Source organism: Lepidochelys kempii, chromosome 1 (genome assembly GCF_965140265.1).
Source record: "Lepidochelys kempii isolate rLepKem1 chromosome 1, rLepKem1.hap2, whole genome shotgun sequence".
NCBI lineage: Eukaryota > Metazoa > Chordata > Testudines > Cheloniidae > Lepidochelys > Lepidochelys kempii.
In genome coordinates, this window is record NC_133256.1 from 10,734,004 (window position 1) to 10,760,688 (window position 26,685).

At 42.7% G+C, this 26,685-nt stretch overlaps 1 protein-coding gene across 3 annotated transcripts; it reads right to left on the minus strand.

Annotated features, from left to right (window-relative positions):
- Positions 1 to 146: 146 nt before the first annotated feature.
- On the minus strand, positions 147 to 26,679 carry PAAF1 (proteasomal ATPase associated factor 1). 3 transcript variants are annotated; one of them, XM_073334531.1, is made up of 12 exons: positions 26,582 to 26,679; positions 26,225 to 26,265; positions 23,876 to 23,979; positions 22,432 to 22,521; positions 16,163 to 16,261; positions 15,011 to 15,161; positions 13,128 to 13,322; positions 10,210 to 10,301; positions 7,492 to 7,607; positions 5,165 to 5,247; positions 3,847 to 3,929; positions 147 to 665 (listed from the first exon to the last, which is right to left on the minus strand). In XM_073334531.1, exons 1-12 carry the CDS (start codon positions 26,626 to 26,628, stop codon positions 588 to 590), a joined length of 1,179 nt encoding a protein of 392 aa, XP_073190632.1. In that variant the 5' UTR covers positions 26,629 to 26,679; the 3' UTR covers positions 147 to 587. The 3 variants fall into 3 exon arrangements, with proteins under 3 accessions (XP_073190632.1, XP_073190641.1, XP_073190650.1); XM_073334540.1 differs by lacking the exon at positions 22,432 to 22,521; XM_073334549.1 differs by lacking the exons at positions 22,432 to 22,521; positions 26,225 to 26,265 and having other exon boundaries at positions 26,582 to 26,658.
- Between the last annotated feature and the right edge of the window lie 6 nt (positions 26,680 to 26,685).

The window sequence follows — 26,685 nt, forward strand, 5'->3', positions numbered from 1 at the left end:
CACTAAATTCACAGAATAGTCACACTTTTTGTTGTAGAATAGTCACAAGAAAGATTATGAGGCATTGAATGTGACATGGACATAGCAGAGTAGTTTTGCTTTTAAATTAACTGTCTTGAAAATACACAAACTTCTCTAGACAGAGGTGATCAAAAGTCAATCCCTTTATTTCAATCAATTCTGCAGTGTGGTCACCTCCCCATCTCTTGTCTCTCCAGCCCCAAGATCATAGTCTTGTTAGAAATACCAAAAATGTCCACTGCGAAATGCGAAAACAGTTCTGTAAATATATTTGCAGATACAGAGGGTCTTGCATTAACATCTTCTATAAGCTGCTTACTGGAAGAGAATGGTCTAAACTTTGGTTGTAATAAGCAGCACAAGATCAAGAATTCTATGTACAGTCTTGTTCTTAGATTTTATCACAACAATGTTCTCAAAGCTTATATATACACTTCATACATACTGTACAGTCCTAGAAAGGTAGCTTTGCTTTTATTGGGAAGTGCTACTTAGCCTAGGTTCCAAACCTAGCTAGATTTTAGCCTTGGTTCTTAGTTCATCTGTTTTCCACACACCACAAGTGGTCAGATGTCAGAAAGCTGGTATCTCCTCACCATCCCATCTCTGCAACATGTATAGACTTGTTTCTCCCATGTCGCTACCTAGAAGAGGGAAATGAAAATATTATTTAAAAATAAAACCTCTTACATGAACATCGTCCTCATCTGCTTTTCCACAAGTGCCTTAGTGCTTTCTCCTATGCAACCCTATATGAGTAGGGAAAAACTCCCATCCTCTTAAATCCACCCTTAAAACACACCTCTCCCATGAGGCAGACAAATCACAATAACTGGCCACTGGCAAGGTGAAAGACCAGCCGCGCTTGACAACTCACAATAGAAACATATCCATATTAAGCTAGCTCATCTTAATTGATTAGCCTCTTACAGAGAAAATGAAAAAGTGGAGAATCTTCTTACTATATGTTCCATTCTATGCATCCGATGAAGTGAGCTGTAGCCCACAAAAGCTTATGCTCAAATAAATCTGGTATCTCTGTGTTAACAATTGGAAATCCTACTGGTACCGCCATGGATAGGGCAGTTTGCTACTGACAGAAGCTCATGTACTTCCCCAAATGCTATATTATAGTGGATTCTGAACTCAGCAAAAGCCTGAAGAGAAATGGGAACATTTGAAAATGCAGCAGTTTCCCTGAAGGAAAACTGGAGGAAGAGTGAAGAAGACACATCAGTAAATCGTGAGCGGTCCTGTTGAACAGCACTGTTGGGCATGTTTCCTGGTCCACTAGGTATGTCCATTTTTCTTCAGATTTGCAATTATAAAGATGACTTTGTAACAGCGCTTGGGGTCTACAATGTGACAGCTAAATGCTTTATAGTTATTCAGCAACGACTCTTAGAAACAAGTTTTTTTGGGGGGGTTTGAATTGTTTCAAAGATGATGGGCTTTTCTGTCAGATCTGAGAGAGAAGATGGATTTCTTTTGCTCACGGATCACCACCAGTTAAAAGTCTGCAGGCCAAACTCTGCCTTTGGGTATGCTGGCCTACGCTGCCTTCAGGGGGTATACTGTTGGAACAGATGGCAAGATATGACTTTGCAATAGGGCTGTCAATTAACTGCAGTTAACTCATGTAACTAGATCAAAAAAATTAATAGCGATTAAAAAAATTAATCACAATTCATCGCAGTTTTAATCGCACTGTTAAACAGAATACCAACTGAAATTTATTAAATATTTTTGGATGTTTTTATACATTTTCAAATATATTGATTTCAATTACAACACAGAATACAAAATGTACACTGCTTACTTTATATTATTTTTGATTATCATTTTTACAGTGCAAATATATGTAAACAAAAGAAACAATATTTTTCAATTCATCTCATACAAATACTGTAGTGCAATTTACAAATATAGATTTTCTTTGTTACATAACTGCACTCAAAAACAAAACAAAAAGCAAGACTTTAGAGTCTACAAGTCCACTCAGTCCTACTTCTCGTTCAGCCAACCACTAAGACAAACTAGTTTGTTTACATTTGCAGGCGATAACGCTCCCCTCTTCTTATTTACAACGTCACCAGAAAGTGAGAACAGGTTTTCGCATGGGACTTTTGTAGCCAGCAATGCAAGGTATTTATGTGCTACATATGCTAAACATTCATATGCCCCTTGATGCTTTGGCCGCCATTCCAGAGGACATGCTTCCATGCTGAAGACGCTCGCTTAAAAAATAATGCGTTAATTAAATTTGTGACTGAACTCCTTGCGGAAGAATTGTATGTCTCCGGCTCTATTTTACCTGCATTCTGCCATATATTTCATGTTGTAGCAGTCTCAGATGACGACTCAGTACATGTTGTTCATTTTAAGAACACTTTCGCTGCACATTTGACAAAATGCTAAGAGGGTACCAATGTGAGATTTCTAAAGATGGCTACAGCACTCAACCCAAGATTAAAGAATCTGAAGTGCCTTCCAAAATCTGAGAGGGATGAGATGTGGAGTATGCTTTCAAGAATCTTAAAAGAGCAACACTGTGATGCGGAAAATACAGAACCCAAACCACCAAAAAAGAAAATCAACCTTCTGCTGGTAGCATCTGACTCAGATGATGAAAATGAAAATGCATCCGTCTGCACTGCTTTGGATTGTTATCGAGAAGAACCCATCATCAGCACGGACATGTCCTCTGGCATGGTGGTTGAAGTATGAAGGACATATGAATCTTTAGGGCATCTGGCATGTAAATATCTTGCGACGATGGCTACAACAGTGCCATGCGAACACCTGTTCTCACTTTCAGGTGACGCTCTGAACAAGAAGCAGGTAGCATTATCTCCTGAAAATGTAAACAAATTGTTTTTTCTCTGAGCGTTTGGCTGAACAAGAAAAAAGGACTGAGTGGATTTGTAGGCTCTAAAGTTTTACATTGTTTTATTTTTGAATGCAGTTTTTTTTGTACATAATTCTACATTTGTAAGTTCAACTTTCTGATAAAGAGATTGCACTACAGTATTTGTATGAGGTGAACTGAAAAATACTATTTCTTTTTTTCTTACAGTGCAAATATTTGTAGTCAAAAATAAATATAAAGTGAGCACTCTACACTTTGTATTCTGTGTTGTAATTGAAATCTACATTTTCAAATATATTGAAAAACAACCAAAATATTTATATAAATGGTATTCTATTATTAACACTGCAATTAATCGAGCAATTGATTTTTTTAATCGCTTGACAGCCATACTTTGCAACTGGAACCTGGTTATAAGGAGCGCTAAGCATCATCATCAACACTGTGGCTGTATGGAGCTAGATCCTAATCCAGTGCTCTCCCCCAGAGCTGTGTTGACTCAGCAGGGTTTATGGGAATAAAGAGTAGCAAAAACTTACTCTGATTTCTGAAATCAACAGATGAGATTCGGAATATGCGCAGTGGGCAGCTCAGCTGGGTAAGAACAGTGCCATTTTTACCGTCACTTTTCTAAATAGAATTGCCCTTTAAAATAAGACTTGAATGCAGAGGCAGGAGCCCCTAAGTTCTAATCAGAGCTCTCTCTGACAATGGACAAGTTACTTAACCTCTCTGCCTCAGTTTCCCCATCTGAGAGAGGAGAAATTACGCTAGGAATGGTTTTTGTAAAGTGTTAAAACTATTCAAATAAAAAAGTAAATTTAAAAATTCACTTCTCAAAAAGGTGCCAGCTCTGCCGGTTGCCAAATCACCAGACAATGGCGGCCATGGCAGAGTGCCACCTTCATTCCCCCTCGCTGTTACCCAGGGCAATAGTGAGCAGACCTAGCCATTACCTTGTATACAGGGTCACAGTCTGCTTCTGTGAGGTCAATTACGTGATCAAGATCTTGCTGAATAATAAAGCAGGTTCCATCACCTAGAAAAAACAAAACAGGTAAGGAACACAGAACTGCTTGCAAGATAAGACAGTCTCACAACTACAAACGGACGCAGATTGGCATAATACAGGCACCATTTTGTATCAGAGCCCAATCGCTGCTTTATATCATAAGACTGCAGAAGAACTGCACTTGTTACACAAAGCCAACAGAGTCCTTTGAATAGGAGTTGTGGGCTGCCAGTTTGGCCAGACAGACGCTCAAAAGATTGGGGTACTTTATGGAAGAGTCAGTTGTTTTGGGAGACCACTGCGGAATGATGACAGAAGAACATGAGATGTTAGGAAGTTAATGAAACACTGATTAACACTGTTCCCATTGTCACTTGTCATCCATTTGCAGTGGATATGTTTTCAAAGGGTATGTCTACTCTTGAGCTGGAAGATGTAATTTCCAGCTCAAGCAGATATGTCCACGCTAGCTCTAATCGAGCTAGTACGCTAAAAACAGAAGCCTAGCCATGGGGATGTGAACAGCGGTAGGGATTAGCCACCTGGTTATGATCCCACCGCTTGCACCCCTGCAGCTACACTCCTATTTCTAGTAAGCTAGTGCAGGTATACCTCCTCGAGCTGGAAATTACATCTCCAGCTCCTGCATAGACCAAAATGTCACTTGGACAGCCAGCTATCACCTTGCACCCCAACCCAGGAATTCACAGAGAAAGCAGAGCTGCATGATCGCAGTGAGACGTTGGCTGATCATATGGAGGGATGTGAACATAACCAAGAGGAGAGATAAGAGCAACTCCAGCTAGCCCTTTGGAAGCTCCCCTCCAGCACCAGACTGGAAACAGGTCAAGAGGTTAAAAAAAAAAAAAAAAAAAAAATAGATACGATCTAAAAGCTCTGGTCTTTGGTCAGAACATACTCATCACATCCTCTTAATTCACTGGAGGCCTGCTTCTGAACAGCCTGGTATAGTGATTTATACCTCTGCAAAGTGGGTAGGAAACACTCCCAACTCAGAACAGTAGCATTACACACCCATTTTGCAGAGCCGTAAGAGACTCCATGAAGAGCAAGGAAATGGAGAATCAGGTCCTTGTTTTATAAAGTGCCTTTCACAGTTCTTCTCCGCTTCAGAGGACCGCAAGCAGAAGCTGACGTGTCCACACACTGCAGAGCAATGTGCAGAAGCGTCTTACGAGGATGACGATTAAGGTAACCACACTGCAAAGTAAACACTGTTGCCTCAGGAACTCTTGTACTACCTTGGCTGGCAATAAATCCGTCTCTATAAGGGAGTAGACAAAGCACCGGTGCTCCTGATCTATGAATGATCTGAACTGGAGCCCTAGAAAAACCAGCAGAAACAAGGTCAAAGCATTATAATCAAAGACCACACTGTTGTACTGATTTAGATGGAATATATGGGCCAAAGGTGTTAACATAACCTGGTCACTGTTTAACATTAAATAGTGTTAAACAAGGCTTGGTATAGACCTCAGCCTTCTTAGTACCAGGGCAAACCCACCATTAAATATCCTTTTAACCTCTTATTAAAGATAAAGAAAAGGAAACACAGTCAACGCATTTGAAAGGTAAAATATTAAATAAGACTTTCATTTTAACAACATCCCTTGTTCCCCTTCTCTTTAGCTGGAGAGAGTTTGTAAAAGGAAAACTCCTTGTGTTTGACAGTCTCTTAGATTATATGAAAGATGGCAACAACTGTCCTTTGGGGAAAAGAGATATTAGTTGAGATGGGCTAGAGGTGTTGCTGTTAAGCTCTGATCCCATTTCATCCCACGTGATGACTGCGATTCAGCTGGAGCTGATGGTGATAGTGATGTCATCTGGGTCCCTCTCTCTGCCTTGGTCTGGTCAGGACAGGACATCTCTCAAGGTTAGCATAACAAAGACCGAGGGCCCCAGGAGATGGTGAGGGTGGCAGCCATGATGGTGAAGCTTGCTTCAGTACCCTGTTCTCTCATTTCCCCCAAAAAGTTTCTTTCTTCAAGGATCCAAAAAGGGAGTGGTGGGTAGAACAGACCAACCCCTCATTTTGTCTACCAATTAGGCCTAGTTTCTGACACACCAATTTTGGTTCATTAATTTGCAGACCCACATTTTCTTGTTCACAAACCCTGACTTCAACATAGTCCTTGAGTTATATCAGTAGGCTTTTTTGTTTTTGTGTCTGGTTTTCTTGCACCTATTTATAACATTCTTTACTAAAAATAAACTTGATCTATTTTTCACAGTTAATTCCCAAGCAGGCAAAAAGGTATACGCCCAACTGTCAGAACAATGCCCATATGCAATATAATAAAGAACAAGCAAATAGACCAGAGCAAGAAAGTTATTTAAAGATTAAAATCATTACAGTCACATGAATTATACAGAGTGAGATTGGAAAGCTGGTGGTTAGTCACCATGGACAAGGGATAAAACTGGAAAGATAGAGATGCATCCAGTCTGCAAAGCTCAATATTTTATCCTTCAGTGGATAGATCAGGGCAATGATTTCTCCAAAGGCAATTCCAGAAGATATAAAGGGATCTAAATGCTAGTTAGTTTGTAGGCATGCACCATGATTCCCTCCGTACAGAATTTAAAGAGATTATCCTTAATGAAATAGATGAAAGCTTGGAGATTTTCCAATAACAGAAAAGGAATTTTTCAGAAATTGAATGCTAAATTCTCGTGTCATCATCTGAAAGTACCATCTTGACAACCTCCCAAGTGGAATGTGCATTTGGCACGAATATAAACAAAGTTAATCATTGCATTGTACGTACGAGCTTGATGAAGAGCTTTCAGAAAAAGGAAACACTTGGCAGTGGGTAGATCAATTCAGAAATACTAAATTGGAACGGAGAATCATATTGCAAGTGGAATTCACCACTTATAAAGCATGTTATATCGAAGGCCTAAAGAATTAAGCTCATTGTCAGAGGCAGTGGGGGATGGGATTTCCGTCTGGTGGAAGGTGTTTTAAGCTGTACTGGTTGTAGAACAGCTGATAAAATGACGTGGTAGGAAAAAGTGCTGGTGCTTTGAACAGGTTTATATTTAACTCCTACATTATTGCGATTTTCAGTGCATGTCCAGAGCATCCAAAGCTTTGGATGGGCGCGCACACAGCATACAACCAAAATCTATATAAAGCAAGACAAATTCCATTCTTCAGCAGTCTATATAAAATGAATCCGTGTTGTAGTCTCAGTCCAGTTCCTAGCGGAAGAGAGTCTACAACAAAACCACCACAAACACAAGTGGCATCCTCATTGGTCATCTCTGTAGAGATGCCAAGGGCTGAATAGGCCAAAGAGACCAAGTTATTCTCTCACTTCTAGCAGGAGTCCCTTCAGATCAGGCCTGAAGCACAGAGGTAGGGCACTAAGGAAAAGACTGAACTGTAACGGACCCTGATACACCTGTTCTGTGGCTAAATTTAGGAGCCAGCATCCCAGGGACTCCTGCACTGCTGATGCTTGTGTTGCACCTGTTCTACAGTCACCATGGCTGTCAATTTAGCTCCTTTCACCAACGTTGAATTCACGGCTTTAAACACCTCACCACACTTGCCCCTCACTTTGTATTTCTGACATCCAGCTGATATAGATTTCCATCCTGAGTCCCTGCTAGGAGATAGATGCTTGAGAGGAAGGTACAGCAGTTAAATGCATCAGATCCAACGAAGAGAAACACCTGGGAATGAAAGGAGAGAAGACTTTAAATATCAGTTTATTCACAGGTAGCATGAAAGACAAAACCCACCAGCCTTATTCTTAATAGGAGTCCCAGGGAAAAGGGAACGAGTGATTTATTTAGGAAGTCACGGATACGGTCACTTCCGTGAGTTATCACAGACAATTATACACGACCTGTCAGAGGCAACATGGGGCTAACAGCTCTTTGCTCCTTCCCAAGACATCCAGAGGCAATAATGCAAAGAAAGCCTCCAGGAATGAGCCTGTCACACTAGCATTGGCAATATATATAGTTAACACTGCTGGGATTCCCCTGGAGAGATAAGGTAGCACATCATACAGAGACAGCAGGGACAATACTGGGCATATAATACCCTCCATGGTCTTCCTCCAGCCTTCATTGCAGGGCCTAGAAATCTCACTTCTCTCCCTGCTAATCTTGCAGCAACCTCCCTCTGTTTCAGGCACAACTGTGTTGGTGGAAGAGTCTTCTCCAATGCAGCATTTGTCATCTCTCCATTACTTTTCCAAACTCAGATGTTCTCCCATGTCTCTACCTCTTCAGTCTCTGTCCTCTATTTAAACTCTATAAGAGGATTTAAATCTGGCCCATGTTTTGGAAGTGTGTGTACAGGAGATACTATACAAGAAAGGAACCTGTACTGTGTAAGGCAAACATCTGTCCCAATACCAGAGACTGTACTTGTATAAGATCATTGCTACCAGTCTTAACATTTTGTGCAGAGGATCCACTGCCTCAATTTAGTCACTGGTGTGTAAGAGAACAAATATTTAAAGCCAAGTAAGATCATCAGACCTTATAAACCCATTCTTGATGCTTTATGGAGTACACTGGTATTTTAGCCCTTTGCTGCTTACATTAATCACTCTCTAGACAGAACTAGAGGAGTTGTCAAGGCAGCGTTTGCTCTGTGGCAGCAGTACTTGGTTTATGGATATATTCTGACCACTGTTTAAACCCTTGGAAAGAAGAGTTAAATTTGGATTATAACTACTGAGTTCATTAAGGGAGATGCAGTCTGAGATTTGTTCATTCCATAGATGGAGCTATTATGAAGAAGTCTTGCACAGCTACTCCCAGTTGCTTCTCCACATGTCATTACTGGTATGTCTGGCTTTTGGCACAAGCATATTCTAGGCCCCCACCTTCTTGAGGCTCTATCATAGGCCCTGCTATGCCATTACTACACACTTCCCATTCCTATTCCAGTTTGGGCTGCTCCAAGCCTGTCTCGCAAGTGAGAGAGAATCCCAGGCTCCCAGCTGGTTAGACCAGACCACCCACAGTTGACAGGAAGGCAGAAGGTACTGGTTGGTAGACCACAGGTCTCCATCTGGTAAGATGGCACAAGTGCTCGATAAGGCAGCTCTAGTAAGGACATTTTGGGGAAGGTGGCGTTATTGTAAAAATGAGACCTACTACAAATTCGTTGTTGCTGATCAGAGAAGAAGCCATCGCTTGGAGTGATCTCATATAGATTGTATGGAGGGTGAGTCAGATTGAATACATTTTTCCAACGAATTTTTGAAAATAATGTAATCCTTTTATGAAGGATTTTTTTTTTTATGAAATGTAAGAGATGGTTGCAAATTAACAAGATTATGCTAGGCTGATTTTACACTGGGCTTTCAAACGGAACAACAGTTTTTAGAAAGATTGTACCCATGTTTTTCTTTTTCTAGTATTACAATATAAAACCAATCACCACCATGCAGTTGAAAGGGGGAGGCCTTAAAATCCAAGGGAAAATGTGTGTGGACATTAAGAATTCCAGGGTGCTTTTCGTAAAACTAGGGTTTGCCGTGGTGTCCTTGGCCAAAATTCCACCGCCGCTCCCCCCACCTCCCCTACTTATATACTGTGTCAGTGACACCCCCCCCAGAGAAGGCTGTATTTCAGTGGTGCTGTCTGCATAATTTGCAAAAAGAAAAGGAGAACCTGTGGCACCTTAGAGACTAACCAATTTATTGGAGCAATTGGTTAGTCTCTAAGCTGCCACAAGTCCTCCTTTACTTTTTGCGAATACAGACTAACACGGCTGTTACTCTGAAACCTGTCATAATTTGCAAAGCATTTTGGGATTAGACACATGATAAAAAGACCATTTTGAACCTCTGGATTAAAATCTAGAACACAACATATGAAAGGGAGAAAATGCAAAGTTATAGCTCCTACCACACCTCTGCCCCTTTAGTGTTAAATTTATGTCTTAATTTACAGGTGTAATAGCCACATTTTCTGAATTTTGTAGTTAAAAATTGCGAACTTCTACTAGCAGTCTTTGCATTTAATTTCCTTTAGAAAAAGAAATGATTATACACTGAATGGAATTTGCTACATATCCTCATTTCAATGTGTAATCGCTGCATTGGTTTCAACGCATCACACTCCCGATATGCATGCTCCAGTACTGAACTGGTGCATTGCACACCTGTATGTTATGAAGTCAGGAGAAAAAGTGTATTGCAGACAGACATTAAATGAGTTCCAGATGCTTGTTAACATTTCATCTTATAGGTCAAAAGGTGCTAAGAGGTTTTGAATGGACAGTAGTGAACACGTCTCATGAGATCCTTACCGGCTGCCTGCTCTGTAATCCCACACCTTGGAGCTTTTTGTCTTCCCGAGCCAACAGCAGGATTTTCCCTTCTGTCCCAATTTCACGTTCACCTGTTAAAATTCTAATTGTTATCATCATTGGCAGTGATGCAAGGCATCTTGGCAACAGAATTGGGGATGCTTATGCTGATGGTACCAAAATCTCTACCAGATGCTCATAGGACATACCTCTTTCTACATGGAAATCCAGCAGGTCCCTTTGAGGTTCAGACTAGGACTTGGTGTGGCAAAATGTCTGATGATTTTGGGGTGGGAAAGGGGAAGAAAACACCCTTTTAACTAGGGAGGGAAAGGCAAGGAGATTCATGTACCAACAGACAATATACTCATTTCCAAAGGCCTCAATTATATAGAGCCTAATCTTACTCCTGCTGAAACCCACAACAAAGCTCCCTGTGGAGCAGAAGCATACCCCTAAACACCAAGAATGGCAGGGTGGACCAATAATCACACAGATACTAGAGCCAATGGAACCTCCTGCTAATTTTAGCCAATACATACATGTTAGATGTAATATACACCACACTAAATGAGTATTATGCACTTGGTATGAATATAATACCCGTTATAGATATATAGATATTGTGACGAAGTTCCTCCTCTACCTTGGTGGGTCTTGCGCTTATTGGCGGATTTGCTCACCTTAGAGATTCACGGCGGCCCTCAGTTTGGCCGTTTTCGTGAACCCACAGTCCAGGTCAACTCCTCCTGTGTCTAACCAGGAGTTGGGAGGTTTGGGGGGAACCCGGGCCCTCCCTCTACTCCGGGTTCCAGCCCAGGGCCCTGTGGAATGCAGCTGTCTAGAGTGCCTCCTGGAACAGCTGTGCGACAGCTACAACTCCCTGGGCTACTTCCCCATGGCCTCCTCCCAACCCCTTCTTTATCCTCACCATAGGACCTTCCTCCTGGTGTCTGATAATGCTTGTACTCCTCAGTCCTCCAGCAGTCCCCGTTCTCACTCTCAGCTCCTAGTGCCTCTAGCTCCCAGCTCTTCACACACATGCCACAAACTGAAGTGAAGTCCTTTTTAAACTCAGGTGCCCTGATTAGCCAGCCTTAATTGATTCTAACAGCTTCTTGATTGGCTGCAGGTGTTCTAATCAGCCTGTCTGTCTTAATTGTTTTTAGAAAGTTCCTGATTGTTCTGGAACCTTCCCTGTTGCTTTACCCAGGGAAAAGGGACCTACTCAACCTGGAGCTAATATATCTGCCTTCTATCACTCTCCTGTAGCCAAGGAAACATCTATACATGCTCGTGCTCCACACCCTGCACGTCCTCACCCTTGCGTCCCGCCCTGATACAAAATGGTGGGACCTCCTGCCACTTCTGGAGGGTGAGGAGCCCCGGTGGGCCAGCCTATACTCCACCTTGGTCCCGAGGCCCGCCGGGGATATCAGTTGGTGACTCCTTCATGGAGCGGTGAGCACGGGCGTATACTTGGCACGGTTCACCCCATTCCAGACACCTACCCTTTTTGCGGCGTGAGGGAAACCGTGGCACACATATACTTGGAGTGTGCCAGGCTGCAGCCCCTATTCCAGCTCCTAACGAATATTTTGTTGCGCTTTTGGTTACACTTCTCCCCTTTTTATTTATGCACTCCCTATCTGCGGCCCCACAAAGTCACGGGACCTCCTGGTCAACCTCCTCCTGGCCCTGGCTAAAATGGCCATCTATAAAACCAGGGTGAGGAGGTTGGCCAATGGAGTCTCCTGTGACTGTGGGGCCTATTTCCGATCCTCCATCCGTTCACCTATCCGGGCAGAGTTCTTCTGGGCGGCGTCCACTGACTCCCTTGATGCCTTTGAGGAGCAGTGGGCGCTGCCCGGGGTTCTCTGCTCGGTGTCCCCATCCGGTTCCCTTCGTTTGACCCTTTGACCACACTCCTGTCCCTGTTATTTCATTAGTTGTCCCCTGTAATCATTTGTGTCCAGGTCCTGTGGATCCCCCTCTTAAGCTCGGGGGGGGGGGGGGGGGAAGAGAAGAGAAGAGATCCTTTAGCAGTGGGCAGGCGAAGCACTTCCCGGATCCCAATAGGATCACTCTCCTGTAGCCATCTGGCTCGACCCTGTCACAATATGCACACACAAATAAATAAGTGTTGGGAAATTATGTTAACTAAATGTATTACACTCTCCCTATAGTTCCGTTCATCCATGTCAAAAATCCCACTGCACTTTGCAAAGCTGAAGTCAGCTCTGGCATTAAAAAATGGGAAGCCTGTCAAAGCTAAGAGACATGAATGTTGTGTCCTAGCATAGGCTGGGATGCCGCTCTACACCCAACTGATTTGGAGTGTAGTATCTAGAACAGAGATAAGAAAAGTATAGAACAAAACAACAACTGTTGTGAACTGATGGGCTGGATCTTCGTACAGACTTTTGTAACTTGTAAAATCATACTAGAAACACTACTAGCTGAAATGCCTGTCTTTGAAGCACAACTTCTGTGTAAACATAAAGGTCATACTGCGAGATAAGAATTCCTTCCCAGAAGGAGGATATGTATGTTTGCTTTTCATACTTTACTGCTTTGTCTTTAGACAATAAATTTGGCTAAGTTCAGTTATTTGGTCTCAGACATTTTTAATAATGAACTAGGAGTGTAGTCAAATAATTGGCTACACCTTTTAGTCTATATCATCCTCTGAAAAGGAACTGTATTCTTCAGCTTCTCTCAGGACTCCAGTGAGCAACCCTGATGGCCCGCTTCCCTTCCTCTTGAGAGTTTATGCTGTCAGAAGAGACCACTGAGGATGGAACTGCTGCCCTAGCGATGAAGGATTCCCCTCTATAACAGCAGTTACGTATTTTCCCTAGAGTCTGCACATGGTACATCTTTTTAAGGGAAAAAGAAAACCTCTCTATATTACTTACTAGGTGCTTTTTCAGGTGAGCCCAGATTTACTGTATTGTCAGCAACGCACAGAGCAATGCCATTCACAGGAGAACCACAATCTGCAACAACGCCTAGGCACGCAGATTTCCCACAATCCCAGAGGCGGGCAGTGCCATCTCTAGAACTGGAAATGACATTTCTTCCCCGATCCACAATGGCTGTGTCCAGGATACCTACACCAAAGCAAAGAAACTTCTCAGAAGGGTAGAAGTGAGGAAGTTACAGCAAGGTTGGAAAAAGCACCTATCTTGCTTTAAAAAGCTGGAAGGCAAGCACCAGAATCTCACAGGCAGTAGGCCAGTTGGGTGAAATCCCACTGGAGTTACATCTGCTTACACCAGAACTGAATCTGGCCCCTGAGCTAGATAACCCCATCATGAATTTGGACAGGTCAGTGATACTTGTGTATTCCAGATACAGCAACATGAAAAGCATGTTTCTTACCAGCTGTTAACATTCCCTTACAATTTTATAAAAAGAAAAGGAGTACTTGTGGCACCTTAGAGACTAACCAATTTATTTGAGCATAAGATTCCGTGAGCTACAGCTCACTTCATCGGATGCATAAAGTGGAAAATACAGTGAGGAGATTTATATACACACAGACCATGAAAAAATGGGTGTTTATCATACACATTGTAAGGAGAGTGATCACTTAAGATGAGCTATTACCAGCAGGACAGTGGGGTGGGGGGAGAGAAAACCTACTCTGAAACCTTACAATTTTATATCACTGTTGTTTCTAACATTTAAAGAGGTATATTTGAATAGTTACAAGGTTTAATTAACAGTCTGCATACAGAAGCAAAGTTCAAATGCCAGGGCTGTTTTTCAAACAAAAGTCAACTGCAACCAGACGAAACCAAATTTAATTATTCTAGCTGACTGCAGCTACTGAGACTCCTTGTGATCCAATAATGTATACAACGGATTAAGTCAATTTTGGAGACAACAGAAATCTGCTAGATTTCCTCTCATTGAAGCTCTACTACATTTCCTGTCAGATTAATTTACAACATTGTTGCAATACATCCACAAAGCCTTTTACACGTTTTAAAAATCCAAAAAAAGGTCAAGTGAAAATTATGCTAGGTTCACTGCAGGAGTCCAGAAAGATACTGCATTAATATTTTGCTCAACTATTTCAACAGATGCCACTTAAGTTAGGCTGACTCAAGCTGTAGTGTAGACATAGCCTAAGTCACTCGGAGGCGTGAATAAACCAGCCCTCTGAGTGACATAAGTACCAGTGTGCACAGCGCTATGTTGGAGGGAGAGCTTCTCCCACCACATAGATACCATGGCCCACGGAGGTGGTTTTATTTTGCTATTCCTGTCCCCTGCCCTCTTGTCAGGTAATCACCCTCCCCTAAATTCAGCACGACACAACAGACTTCGTGCTCTGAGGCACAAACAGTGTCTTTACTTGTTTTATGAGGCACCTACAACATTGCTGGACATTTGAAAAATAACAGATCATCTGAAGCAACAGCGGTACAACCTTTATTATCTGAATGTCTTGATTAATGCTGAATAACCATTTATAATGGAAGGAATTTTCAGTGTAATCCATATAACCAGGGGATATCAGCCTATTTAGGACAGCAAGGAGTTCGACAGCCAACTGTACAGAGAAGGAATAAAATGCTACCCGACAAGAACAACTTCAGGTGTTTAGAATAGCAGCTGTTTTTGTCTGTGTTTTATATACAAATGCAGGGAGTCTGAAGAAGAGATTTGAAGCATCTAATGTTAATGCACAGCACAAAAATGTAATAGGCTGATGCTTGAACTTTAGCCCTCTGCTGTGATGTAATTATATAGGCAGCGGATTAAGCATTTTAAAGGCTAGTTTGTGTACCTCCTTTGTGACCTTTAAACGTTACTACACAGCTGGCATCTTCTGCTGACCAGATCTTTAGCTGGGCATCCATTCCCCCACTCAGAACCACAAGGCCCGACGGGAAAAACCTGCAACAATTCACATCATACACATGGCCTTCCAATAGTCTCTGGAAAAACAAAGAACTGCATGCTAGTTCCACTGTTATCACCCCGATGCCATCCTGTATTAAGTTATTCAGTACTAGAAAGCACACAGTGTTTTTACCTAAATCGTGGACATGGTCAAATCCCCCACGAACACAGCTAATCTTCTACAGTGGGATAAGTTCAAAAGCAGACAGTGAACAATTGCGCCGTAGCTACCATCACTTTTAACTATGCCTCCATGTTTTAATATTTGCAAAAAGAAAAGGAGTACTTGTGGCATCTTAGAGACTAACCAATTTATTTGAGCATGAGCTTTCGTGAGCTACAGCTCACTTCATCGGATGCATACCGTGGAAACTGCAGCAGACATTATATACACACAGAGACCATGAAACAATACCTCCTCCCGCCCCACTGTCCTGCTGGTAATAGCTTATCTAAAGTGATCATCAAGTTGGGCCATTTCCAGCACAAATCCAGGTTTTCTCACGTGAGAAAACCTGGATTTGTGCTGGAAATGGCCCAACTTGATGATCACTTTAGATAAGCTATTACCAGCAGGACAGTGGGGCGGGAGGAGGTATTGTTTCATGGTCTCTGTGTGTATATAATGTCTGCTGCAGTTTCCACGGTATGCATCCGATGAAGTGAGCTGTAGCTCACGAAAGCTCATGCTCAAATAAATTGGTTAGTCTCTAAGATGCCACAAGTACTCCTTTTCTTTTTGCGAACACAGACTAACAGGGCTGTTACTCTGAAACATGTTTTAATATTGGCACTCATCATCATAGCCTCTGAGCATCACTTCCCTTGGGAGATTATGCCACAGTCTATTAGATCTTTGACCTCAGAAGTGAAATTTACGCTAACGTCTCACTCAAAGGAGAACACCGTAACCACACTGGACCTCAGTGCACAGTCACTATTAGTTAGGAGCCAAAGCTAGGGCCGGGACACTATAATCTATGAACTTGAGACAAAGAAATGTATAAGAACCCAAAGATAGAGCCAAAGTTCTTACTCTTATTTCTCCATTAGCCGCCTGCCAGACTTTCATGGTTCCATCGGTGCTGGAAGAGACGCCAAGGCCCCCGCCACTGGAAATATCAATGCAGAGTATCTGTTTGGAAAGACAGCACCAAATAGTTTGAGCATTTTGTGTGACCCTACGAACACATGCTTATTTTGCTCACTCCCGCAAGGGAATTTTGCATTGAAGGAGACCTGCTAACCAAAGCATTCAGTAATAACACCTATATAGAGATAGATATTGCAGATTTCACCATAGCACCTGAGCAATCATAGTCAATCACTTCACATGCATAACTGAACAATTCTGGTCTGATAATACTTTCCACATACAAAGCACCTTTCATTTGAGGACCTCAAGACCTTTTACAGACATTGGTCTCAGATGTTAGGAGGCACTCATCGAGAAATGTTAAGAATATGTTTAACAAGGTCTTGGCTTTCTCATTTAGTCTAACCAGAAAAAAGGGTTGTCTCCCTTTTGGGAGGGAAGGGGGCTTGACAGAAGGGAGTAGGTAGCTTAAATGAGTGTTTTCTGATTAAGTTGTATTATACAGACAGACATTCTGTGTCTCTCCCTCAAGGACAAGCTGCTGGTATGATCTGACCTGAACCCAGGCTTCAGACCTATTGACTGACTGGATTATCTGACTTGATTAACCTCGATTTCTTACAATTTGGTGGCATTTACAAGCAGAGGCTTTGCTAAATTTTTCCTCTGGCTCAGCTCAGAATTCTGCCTGGGCAAGGAGATGGAGTGGATTTTGAAGGGCAGGTCAGCAGCATGTATAGATAGCAATAATTACATTTCAATTGGCAAGACCAAGTTTTTGGTTGCCCTGGGTTGAACAGAGGCCAGGATTTTTCTAGACTGTAGGCATAAGCCCCTTTTTGCAAATAAGAAACTGAAGTAATGAGGTTACGCAACTGGCTCAAAATAACAGTCAGTAGCAGAGCTTAGACTAGAACCCTGACGCAGACCTTTGCTCTCATTACTGGACAATATTCCCTTCCTTACGCTATATGGTACCTAAGCGTAGCCTCTTCTGTTTAACTCCCAGTGCCATGAAAGGGCATTGTGTTTGCGAGCATAGGAAAACAGATCCAAACCTGCAAAAGATCAGGTTTGAAATACTCAGACACCCAGCAGCCACAGCCTTAAATTCTAGTAGGGCTGACTTCATCCTCATTAAGTAGATAAACTGACTCCCACACAATTTACCACTTTTTGTGACAGCAAACATTTGCCTTATATCCTTTCACAAATTTCTCTTTCCCTAAAATATTGTGCATCACTGCTGTGATCTGGTAAATAGATTTCTTCTACTCTGAAGGGGGCTGCATTTTAGTTGTGGATGAAGTAATTTTGTAAGGCATTGTGTAATCATATCACTTCGCCCACTGATAAAGTACAGCTACTCCTGGGGTGGAATATGACAGCTGGGTAACAGATTGTATCAACAGTGAACAGTTAAGGACAAAACTGTAAGAATAGTCTTCAGCTGAAGGAAAACAGAACATAATTACTCAACCTGGAACTCTGATAGAGTAAGGCCTTCGCTCCAGCATCCCAGTAGAAAAGGATATGGGATCCTTACTACTCACAAGTAGTCAGCACTCAGGTTTTATGTCTTATCTAAAAGAAAAGCTCATCTAGTGGCATCATACTGAGGCATCAATTCGATACCAACTCAGAATGAAGAATGCCACCTAACGATTTGCCACCACGTTTTCCCTGGTTTCCTATCCAAGCAATGACCAAGCCAAACTCTGTTTAGCTCATGAGCTCTGACAAGCAAGACCACAGCTAGGGGTGACATGGCTGCACACCAACAGTACTCCATTACCCATTTTAAAGAAAAAAGTGAATTTGTGGATTGCTTTTGTGTTTAAAACTACTTAAAACTCATATAAGAGCTCTGCTGGCTGGGGCTATTCACTGAAAACACAAGTCAAATCAGACAATAATTTAGCACGATTTGATCACAGAAATGTAAGACGACAACAGAATAACTTCACAAACAATTCCAATCCTCTCAGCAGTAATACACTACCTCACAATGAAAGGATTAGAAATTGCAAAGCACTCTCAGCAGACACTAAAAGGCACAGTGTTAATGTTTGACTAATTCAGAAACTAACAAGGGATCAATAAGCAGGCTGAGGTAATGTGCGTTAACTCAGACCCAGATGCAGAGGTAGAAGTGATAACTGTAGCTTATAGTGTATCTGCTTGAAACTCACCTACCTAATAATAGACATTTACCGCAGTCTGTTTTCCAGAGCCAGCAATCTGCAGCCCATCACCCTCATTCAGTAACACTCAAAGCACAGGTTTCAGAGAAACAGCCGTGTTAGTCTGTCTTCGCAAAAAGAAAAGGAGTACTTGTGGCACCTTAGAGACTAACCAATTTATTTGAGCATGAGCTTTTGTGAGCTACAGCTCACTTCATCAGATGCCTACAGACAGCCCTGCAACCTGAAGCAAATACTCACCAACAACCACATACCACACAACAGAACCACTAACCCAGGAACCTATCCTTGCAACAAAGCCCGTTGCCAACTGTGCCCACATATCTATTCAGGGGACACCATCACAGGGCCTAATAACATCAGCCACACTATCAGAGGCTCGTTCACCTGCACATCCACCAATGTGATATATGCCATCATGTGCCAGCAATGCCCCTCTGCCGTTTACATTGGTCAAACTGGACAGTCTCTACGTAAAAGAATAAATGGACACAAATCAGATGTCAAGAATTATAACATTCATAAACCAGTCGGAGAACACTTCAATCTCTCTGGTCACGCAATCACAGACATGAAGGTCGCTATCTTACAACAAAAAAACTTCAAATCCAGACTCCAGCGAGAAACTGCTGAATTGGAATTCATTTGCAAATTGGATACTATTAATTTAGGCTTAAATAGAGACTGGGAGTGGCTAAGTCATTATGCGAGGTAGCCTATTTCCCCTTGTTTTTTCCTACCCCTCCCCCCCCCAGATGTTCTGGTTAAACTTGGATTTAAACTTGGAGAGTGGTCAGTTTGGATGAGCTATTGCCAGCAGGAGAGTGAGTTTGTGTGTGTTTCCGGGGGGGGGGGGGGTGAGAAAGCCTGGATTTGTGCTGGAAATGGCCCACCTTGATTACCATGCACATTGTAGGGAGAGTGGTCACTTTGGATAAGCTATTACCAGCAGGAGAGTGAGTTTGTGTATGTGGTTTTTGGAGGGGGGTGAGGGGGTGAGAGAACCTGGATTTGTGCAGGAAATGGCCCACCTTGATTATCATACACATTGTGAAGAGAGTGGTCACTTTGGATGGGCTATTACCAGCAGGAGAGTGAGTTTGTTTGGGGGGGGCGTGGGCGGAGGGTGAGAAAACCTGGATTTGTGCTGGAAATGGCCCAACTTGATGATCACTTTAGATAAGCTATTACCAGCAGGACAGTGGGGTGGGAGGAGGTATTGTTTCATGATCTCTGGGTGTATATAATGTCTGCTGCAGTTTCCACGGTATGCATCCGATGAAGTAAGCTGTAGCTCACGAAAGCTCATGCTCAAATAAATTGGTTAGTCTCTAAGGTGCCACAAGTACTCCTTTTCTTTTTGCAAATACAGACTAACACGGCTGTTACTCTGAAACCTGTCTTAACACAATCTCACTTTCTTTTAATACTCCGTTGTAGAGATGTGAAAATGCTACTTTACCCAAACATACTGTGCATCAACATGTATTTTCACAAAGAGATGGAGAACATTTATTTTTCAGCTTCTACTATAGCATTTTCTATAGCACCTATTATCATAGTATCTAAGCACCTCACAAGTAAGTTAGATCTGTATAGCCAAGTCCCTCGCAGAGTGTACAGGTTTCTGCTCTTCTACCTTCTGTGGCAGAACAGGTTTCATTTGGGATAGACGTTTTTTAGTTTCTTTGGGTAAGCTTTATGTAGAGTTAGATAGTCAGCCAAACCAAAGGCTGATGTTTCCAGCCATGTGCTCCTTTCCAATGCCAAAATGAAAGTCCCAGATGAAATTCAGCTTTGCCATGTCACTTAAGAATGTGAGCAGCTCCCCAAAATAGAGACTGCAGAACAGGGAGGTGCAGGTACTATATGGGAGTAGAGGAGGGGGAGGAGCAAATTAAAAAGCAGAAATATCCCACAAAAATAAGAATTATGTTTAAATAAAGAACAAAGCTGGGGCAAGGAGATGGACTGGAAGCCCAGGAAAGTGAGGAGTCCTCTGTTTATCCACAGAGCAGACACAGTACAGGCAGCAGTAGTGTGACCTAACCCACACTGCCCTGCCCTCACACCTAGCCCCGGAGCTGGAGGGTAACTTTAAGGGGTGAAAGTAACTCATTATTCATAAACCATTCAACCCTAGCCTCTCTGCTGAGTCTGCCAACAAGGGGATTATGTACAGCTGTTACACCATAGACACTAGAAAGGCCAAGTTCATTTTCTCTAGGACAAACAGCCACCAATTCAGCAGCTTTGCCACGACAAGCTTGGTCTGGCCTTGAATTAGAGACCTAGAGTTGAAGAGCTCCATACCATTCCTAGCCCCCTAGCCCAGCCTGTCATGCTCTCTAGTGTTGTAATGATTTCTGCTGTAATTCACCCATCTTTTCCCTTTATGATGGAAGCTGCTGGGGGACTGGAGTGAGCAGAGACTGGAGCTAAAGTGCAGGATAGAGGAAAACAGAGAAAACAAGAGCCAGCCAGAGGAGACTGTGGGAGAAGGGCATCCTTCCCACATTTTGGGCAGGTACCATGTCACCCCGTATGTTTGTACAGGACCTGTCACATTGGTCCCCTGTTCTCACTGGGGTCTCTGAGTGCTACTAGAACAAAAAATAAAGCATCTCAATCTCTCCTTTTACTGACACACAAAACAAGGCACCGAGGTGAAGTGACTTTCCCAATGGTCACACAGGAACTGTGGCCTAGTCAAAAACCAAATGCTTGTTGCCTGATTCAGTCTTGTCCTTTAACCACTAGGCCATGCTGCATCCATGGGAAAGTAGGCCAAAAGTGATATTTTTGGAGCCCAGTTATTGAAGGAAGGGATATGGAGTAGCATGGTCACTGTGTAGGGTGAATGTAGTGCCATTGTTGTAGTTACTTCAGGAATTATTGCAGTAAATCCAGCGGCACTCTGCTGACCCACAGAACTGCTCCTGTCAAAGAGGTGAAGTATCCAGTTGTCAAAGAGCAATGCTCTCCTATTATTTATGATTGAGTACAACTACAGTACCTGAGACCGCTGTTAGAACCAGAGCCCCTTTGTGCGAAGCACTGTACAAATAAGCATACAGGAAGACATGGCCCCTGCCCTGATGACATTATTTGAGTTTGGTTGCATATTAATGTAATGTAACAATAGGGAAAGTGAAAATCTGATGGTTCTACGAAAGCGGCAAAGAGCCATAGCACCTTATAGACTAACAGACGTACTGGAGTATAAGCTTTTCTTCAGATGCATGTAGTGGAAATTTCCAGAGGAAGGCATAAATAAATAAATATATGTATGCCTGCCTCTGGAAATTTCCACTACATGCATCTGAAGAAGTGGGTATTCACCCACGAAAGCTTATGCTCCAATATGTCTGTTAGTTTATAAGGTGCCACAGCACTCTTTGCAGCTTTCACAGATCCAGACTAACACGGCTACCCCTCTGATACTTGATGGTTCTACGTCACTGGAAAGTTTGTTTTTTCCTTCTTCATTATAACTGGCCAGTTCCTTGTAGCTGTCACAGTAGAATTGGATCTCGAGAAGGATTCCAGGGACCAAAGTTTCCAGAGATTTTTACCAAGAAAACCAAATGCCTCTCTGTATCATATGTGACTGCTTCATGTATTTTTTAGGGGTGTTGGATGGAATTTAACCACAATTAGATTAGATTTACAGGTGACCCAAAAAACAGCAAAATGCAACAGCACCCTATTCTTCCATGTAACTAAAGGGAATCTCTATTTTAAGCTGCCCAAAGGATTGCAGAATTTACTTTGGATTGTTTTCATACACCACCCCTTTAATGAACTGGAGAGACCAAGTTTAAAGCTAGAAAGTGGAAATACTAACTTAATTCCAACCTGATTAGAATAGTTTTTTGCTAAGTTTCTATGCAAAGGCATGTTTTACTCCATTTGCTTAACTGGTCTGCAACAATTACAGACAGACAAAGAATGTTATTAACATTCAGCTCTGTGTATCTCTAATCACTCAGCAAGATTACTTACGCTTTTTTGATGAATTCTGCAAAAGCTTGTGTATGGTGCCAAAAATTTTGTGGAAACATTTTCATGAGGGCAAGAAACAAGTATGCTTTTCTAAAGGAGGGGACGGAAAAAGATTACAATATTGTTAGAATTAATTGTACAGAACTATAACATTTACAGTCGTCTTACGTTCATGTACAGATGGAAAACAATCTTTACTATCCCTTTACCGCCTATCTACTCATTTTACTGACTCAAAAACGTGCTTGTTCCCATTAGTATTGCAGAGGCAAGTCAGTTATAGGAGAACACGCCTGATGTGATCAATTTACCTCATCACTGCCTACTGCAGGGTTTCTTGCACCGTCCTCTGAAACAGCCACTACTGGCTACTGTTGGAGACAAAATATGGGGCTAGATGGACCACTGGCCTGAGCCAGTCTGACAACCACTATGACTTTTTGTTCTGCTTTATGCACCAGAAACATCAGCTGACTTCCAGTTGGAGGATTTTTGTCATCAATGACATAAAAAGCAGAAAAAGCACATCTGGATTTTCAGATTCCTGGCTTAATCTGTGGAACTGGCAGACAAAAATATTTCTTGATTAGTAAAACCTAGTACATTTAAAATCTTGATCATGAAAGGTGTTGAGTATCCTCAACTAGCACCTCTCAATATTGGACATTGGATCTGGATCAGTGAAATAAGAGAAAGCCTCCAGATTTTGTTTTTACGCAGTTATGTATCTAACCAATCCATATTTACAGTAAAATTGCAGATAAAGCCATGTAGGTGGCTTTGCAAAGCAATTGCTGACATATGAAGATACAACAGGCTCTGATTTAAGGACAGTCATGATTTGTGCATAAAGTGCAAGTGACTTCAGTCTATAGGAAAACCTGATGAATGACTCTTACTAAAGCTTGAAGTTGCATTTTCATCAAACGGTTTTCTTTCCATGCATGCTTCAAATACAGATTAATCTGACTGGAGGATAGCAGCAAGCACAGCCAGGGATCAAGATCCATCAAGCCACAGAAGATATAGAATCCACAACCTGGTCACACACCACCAAACTTCAGTATATTTAGAGAGCATTCCTCATAGTAGTAGCTAAGTGCCAGTACACCTCAGTGGACAAAGTACTTGGCCTTTCACTTTTAAGATCATATTTTAAGATTAAAGATTTTAAATGAAAAAAGTTTGATGGCCTCTTTTCATGTCTAGAAGATATTGGTCCAAAACCCACCACGTGCAACTAAATTCAAGTGGTGCAGTTACTATGTCTAATCAGGAAATATTGTTAAGCACTTTCTATGCGAAGGTTCAGATCATAAGGCAGTACATGGAACAGCACACTGTGTGGCTGGCATCTCAGTAGTGAATGACTGTAGCATTTTAATTTTGAGTAGTAGCTACTTGCTGACCCTTCAAACATACAAATACACTGAAATAAGAGTACCTTGGTTATTTCATTTACAACAAATCCTTCAGAGGCTGAGATCTCTGGAATCCCATCTGAGCCTACTCCCTGGCATGTCAGGCTGCCATACAAAGTAGGTTTCCCTGCAGTACAAAGACATATTAAAGATCAGAGAAAATGATGATTTAGCATTTTACACACTTCACATGTAACTATAATCCTGTATTTATTTTTGGCCTTCAGCAATTTCAGTGATACACAGGCAGCCTATTCAGATCCAAAATCTAATCTTCCTTTATGAGGTTTTTTTTTTTTTAAATTAAACATTCAATCACTAAGTGAGATTCAATGGGACAAAGGCACTGAATATATCTGGGAGAAAATTCATGAACATGATTGATATGCCCTGTGTATCAGGCAGAGAGGAAGGTTTAGAATTCACGGATCATAACAGGTGAACAAGGAGAGTAAGAATGGGAGCTTTTGCTTAACTCAAATGGTCTGACGGGTTAGTAAAGAATAAATTTGACCAGACAAGCTTAAATGCTTTTTTGAATCACAAAGTTAGTAGATTAAAAGAATGCAGTAGATATATTTTAATTTAACCAAAGCAGTTGATAGTATGTCAGGAACACTTACTTGGAAAAATTAATTCACTTTAGCTTAGATAGGAACGATGTCATATGGCCTGAAGTTTGCAGATGACATTAAACTAGGAGGAGCTGGACACAAGAGTAAACACTGACCTAACAAAAAGGGCCTGGACACAGGCAAAAAATAAAACAGGATTCTGCTTGGAAAACTCCACAAAACAGATAATGTTCAGAGATGCAAGAGTGAAGCCAGACAGCAAATAAGACAAGTGTGGCAACAAGGAGAAGGTTATGAGTTCAGGCTGCATACAAAGCAGCATCACATCATATCACAAAAGGCAATAGCTGTTCTCTATAAAGACACAATGTGACCAAACCTGGAACACCATGATCAGTTCTGGGTATGTTCCAACTAAGGTATTGACAAATTGGAGGGTGCTATGGAAGAGCAATATGAACATGGGGTGGGAGGGAGAAACATTCTTAAGGGTCCCATTCTAAAGTAAGTTCTTATATTACCCACCTCTCACCGTCATAGCTGATCACTCTCCAGACTGCATGAAGTGATGTAACTAACACTTATTACATGTGATTCATTCTCTCTCACTTCCTTTCACCAGGAAAAGCATGTGCAGTACAGGGCTGTGGTTTATTAGGATTTTTTACTTATAAATCATACATGCTGCTGTGAGTTTATGTTAGAAATGGCAGATCAAAGCAGCATACACGACATTTGAAATAGAAGGTGGGCAGGTTTGTAATAGTCCTTAGTTTCTGGGGGAGTTTATTCCACAATCTGAGACCAGCCCCTGGGAAAGCACAGTCCCGTACATATATGAGCTTCACTCTTATGGTAGAAAGTTCCATTGTGTCAGAAAAGCAGAGTTGTTGACTACTCTCTTCATCCCTGAACTTTAGGCTTTTAGATATCCAAGGCCTAGACCTTGAAGATACGGACCAAGATCTTGTACTTGATCCCATATTCTATAGACAGAAAATGCAAAGAATGGAGGACAGATGCAGTGGGCTTGCAGTTGCCCGTGTTGATGAGGAAGTGTCCTGAAGCCTTCTGTACTACCTGACATTTTCTAAGAGTTGATGGTTTCGTGTCCAGGTATATTGCACTACTGTAGACCAGATGAGAGATGACAAAGGCATGTATAATGGAGGTCAAGTTATTGCCACTAGACAGCATTACTTGCGGATGCCGCTATGTGAGGTAAGCAATGAAGAGAAATCCAGGTACACACCTAAACTACAGGCTCAACTGACCAATTGTAAATTTGTACCTTGAATGAACCAAAAGGACTACACTATGGGTGCAAACTCTGATGTAACAGCGGTTTTCCCTCTCTAAGATTTATTCTTAAGAGCTCAGCAGAAACATGCTGTGGTTCACCCCAGCTCCAACTCCCTTGAAGGAGAGCAGGAGGGCTTCATGTGTGCATCCAGACACCCAGCTCTGAGTTTCTTGGGTCAGGACAGGACTCCAGGTGTTTATACAGTCTTCCTTTGGGGCCACTCTCCCGGAACACAGAACAAAGGGCAGGGCAAGAGGTGAAATCTGGCTGCAGAGAGCTTGGTGGGGGTGTCATTCCAGGCTGGAGATCTCACCACCCACACATTCCCATTTTCCAGGTCAGGTAAAGTGCTTCACGGGGAGAAGACACACCCCTACATGGCCCCCCCAGCTCCATGTATGATGCATCATGTTACGTGCAACACCCAGCTCAGAGCCAGGAAGTCTCTTCCAGTGGCAGGAGAGGGATGCTGAAGCCGGGGAGTCGCCACTCACCTGGGCTCCTACAGCTCAGCCAGGCTTCACCTTCGTTCCTCCTGCAGAGAGGCACAAAGGGCCTGTTAGCTGCGGACAGGACCAGCAGCACCGGGGAGGGGACAGGGCAGCCAGGAAGCACAGAGGGAGGATAAGGAGAGGGGGGCGGCTGTAGGGCGGCGGAACGGGGGGCCGCCCCCAGGACAGAAGGGCTCCGGCGTAGGAAGTGTCGCTGCCGGGGGTGAGGGGGGGTCTCGGGGGCGGGGAGAGTTGGGGGTCGCCGCCCAGGAGCGGGAGGGGGGTCGCTCCCCGGGGGGGGGGTCTCTGGGGAGGGTACCGCGGGAGTCATTCCGGGGGGGGGGAGGGGCCGGCTCCCACCTCAGCACCTGGTTCCAGTCACTCTGGATCCGCACCGTCGCCGCCATCTTCCCTCGGCACCGGAAACGCCGCCTCCTGACCCGGAAGCGCTGGGGGAGGCTCAC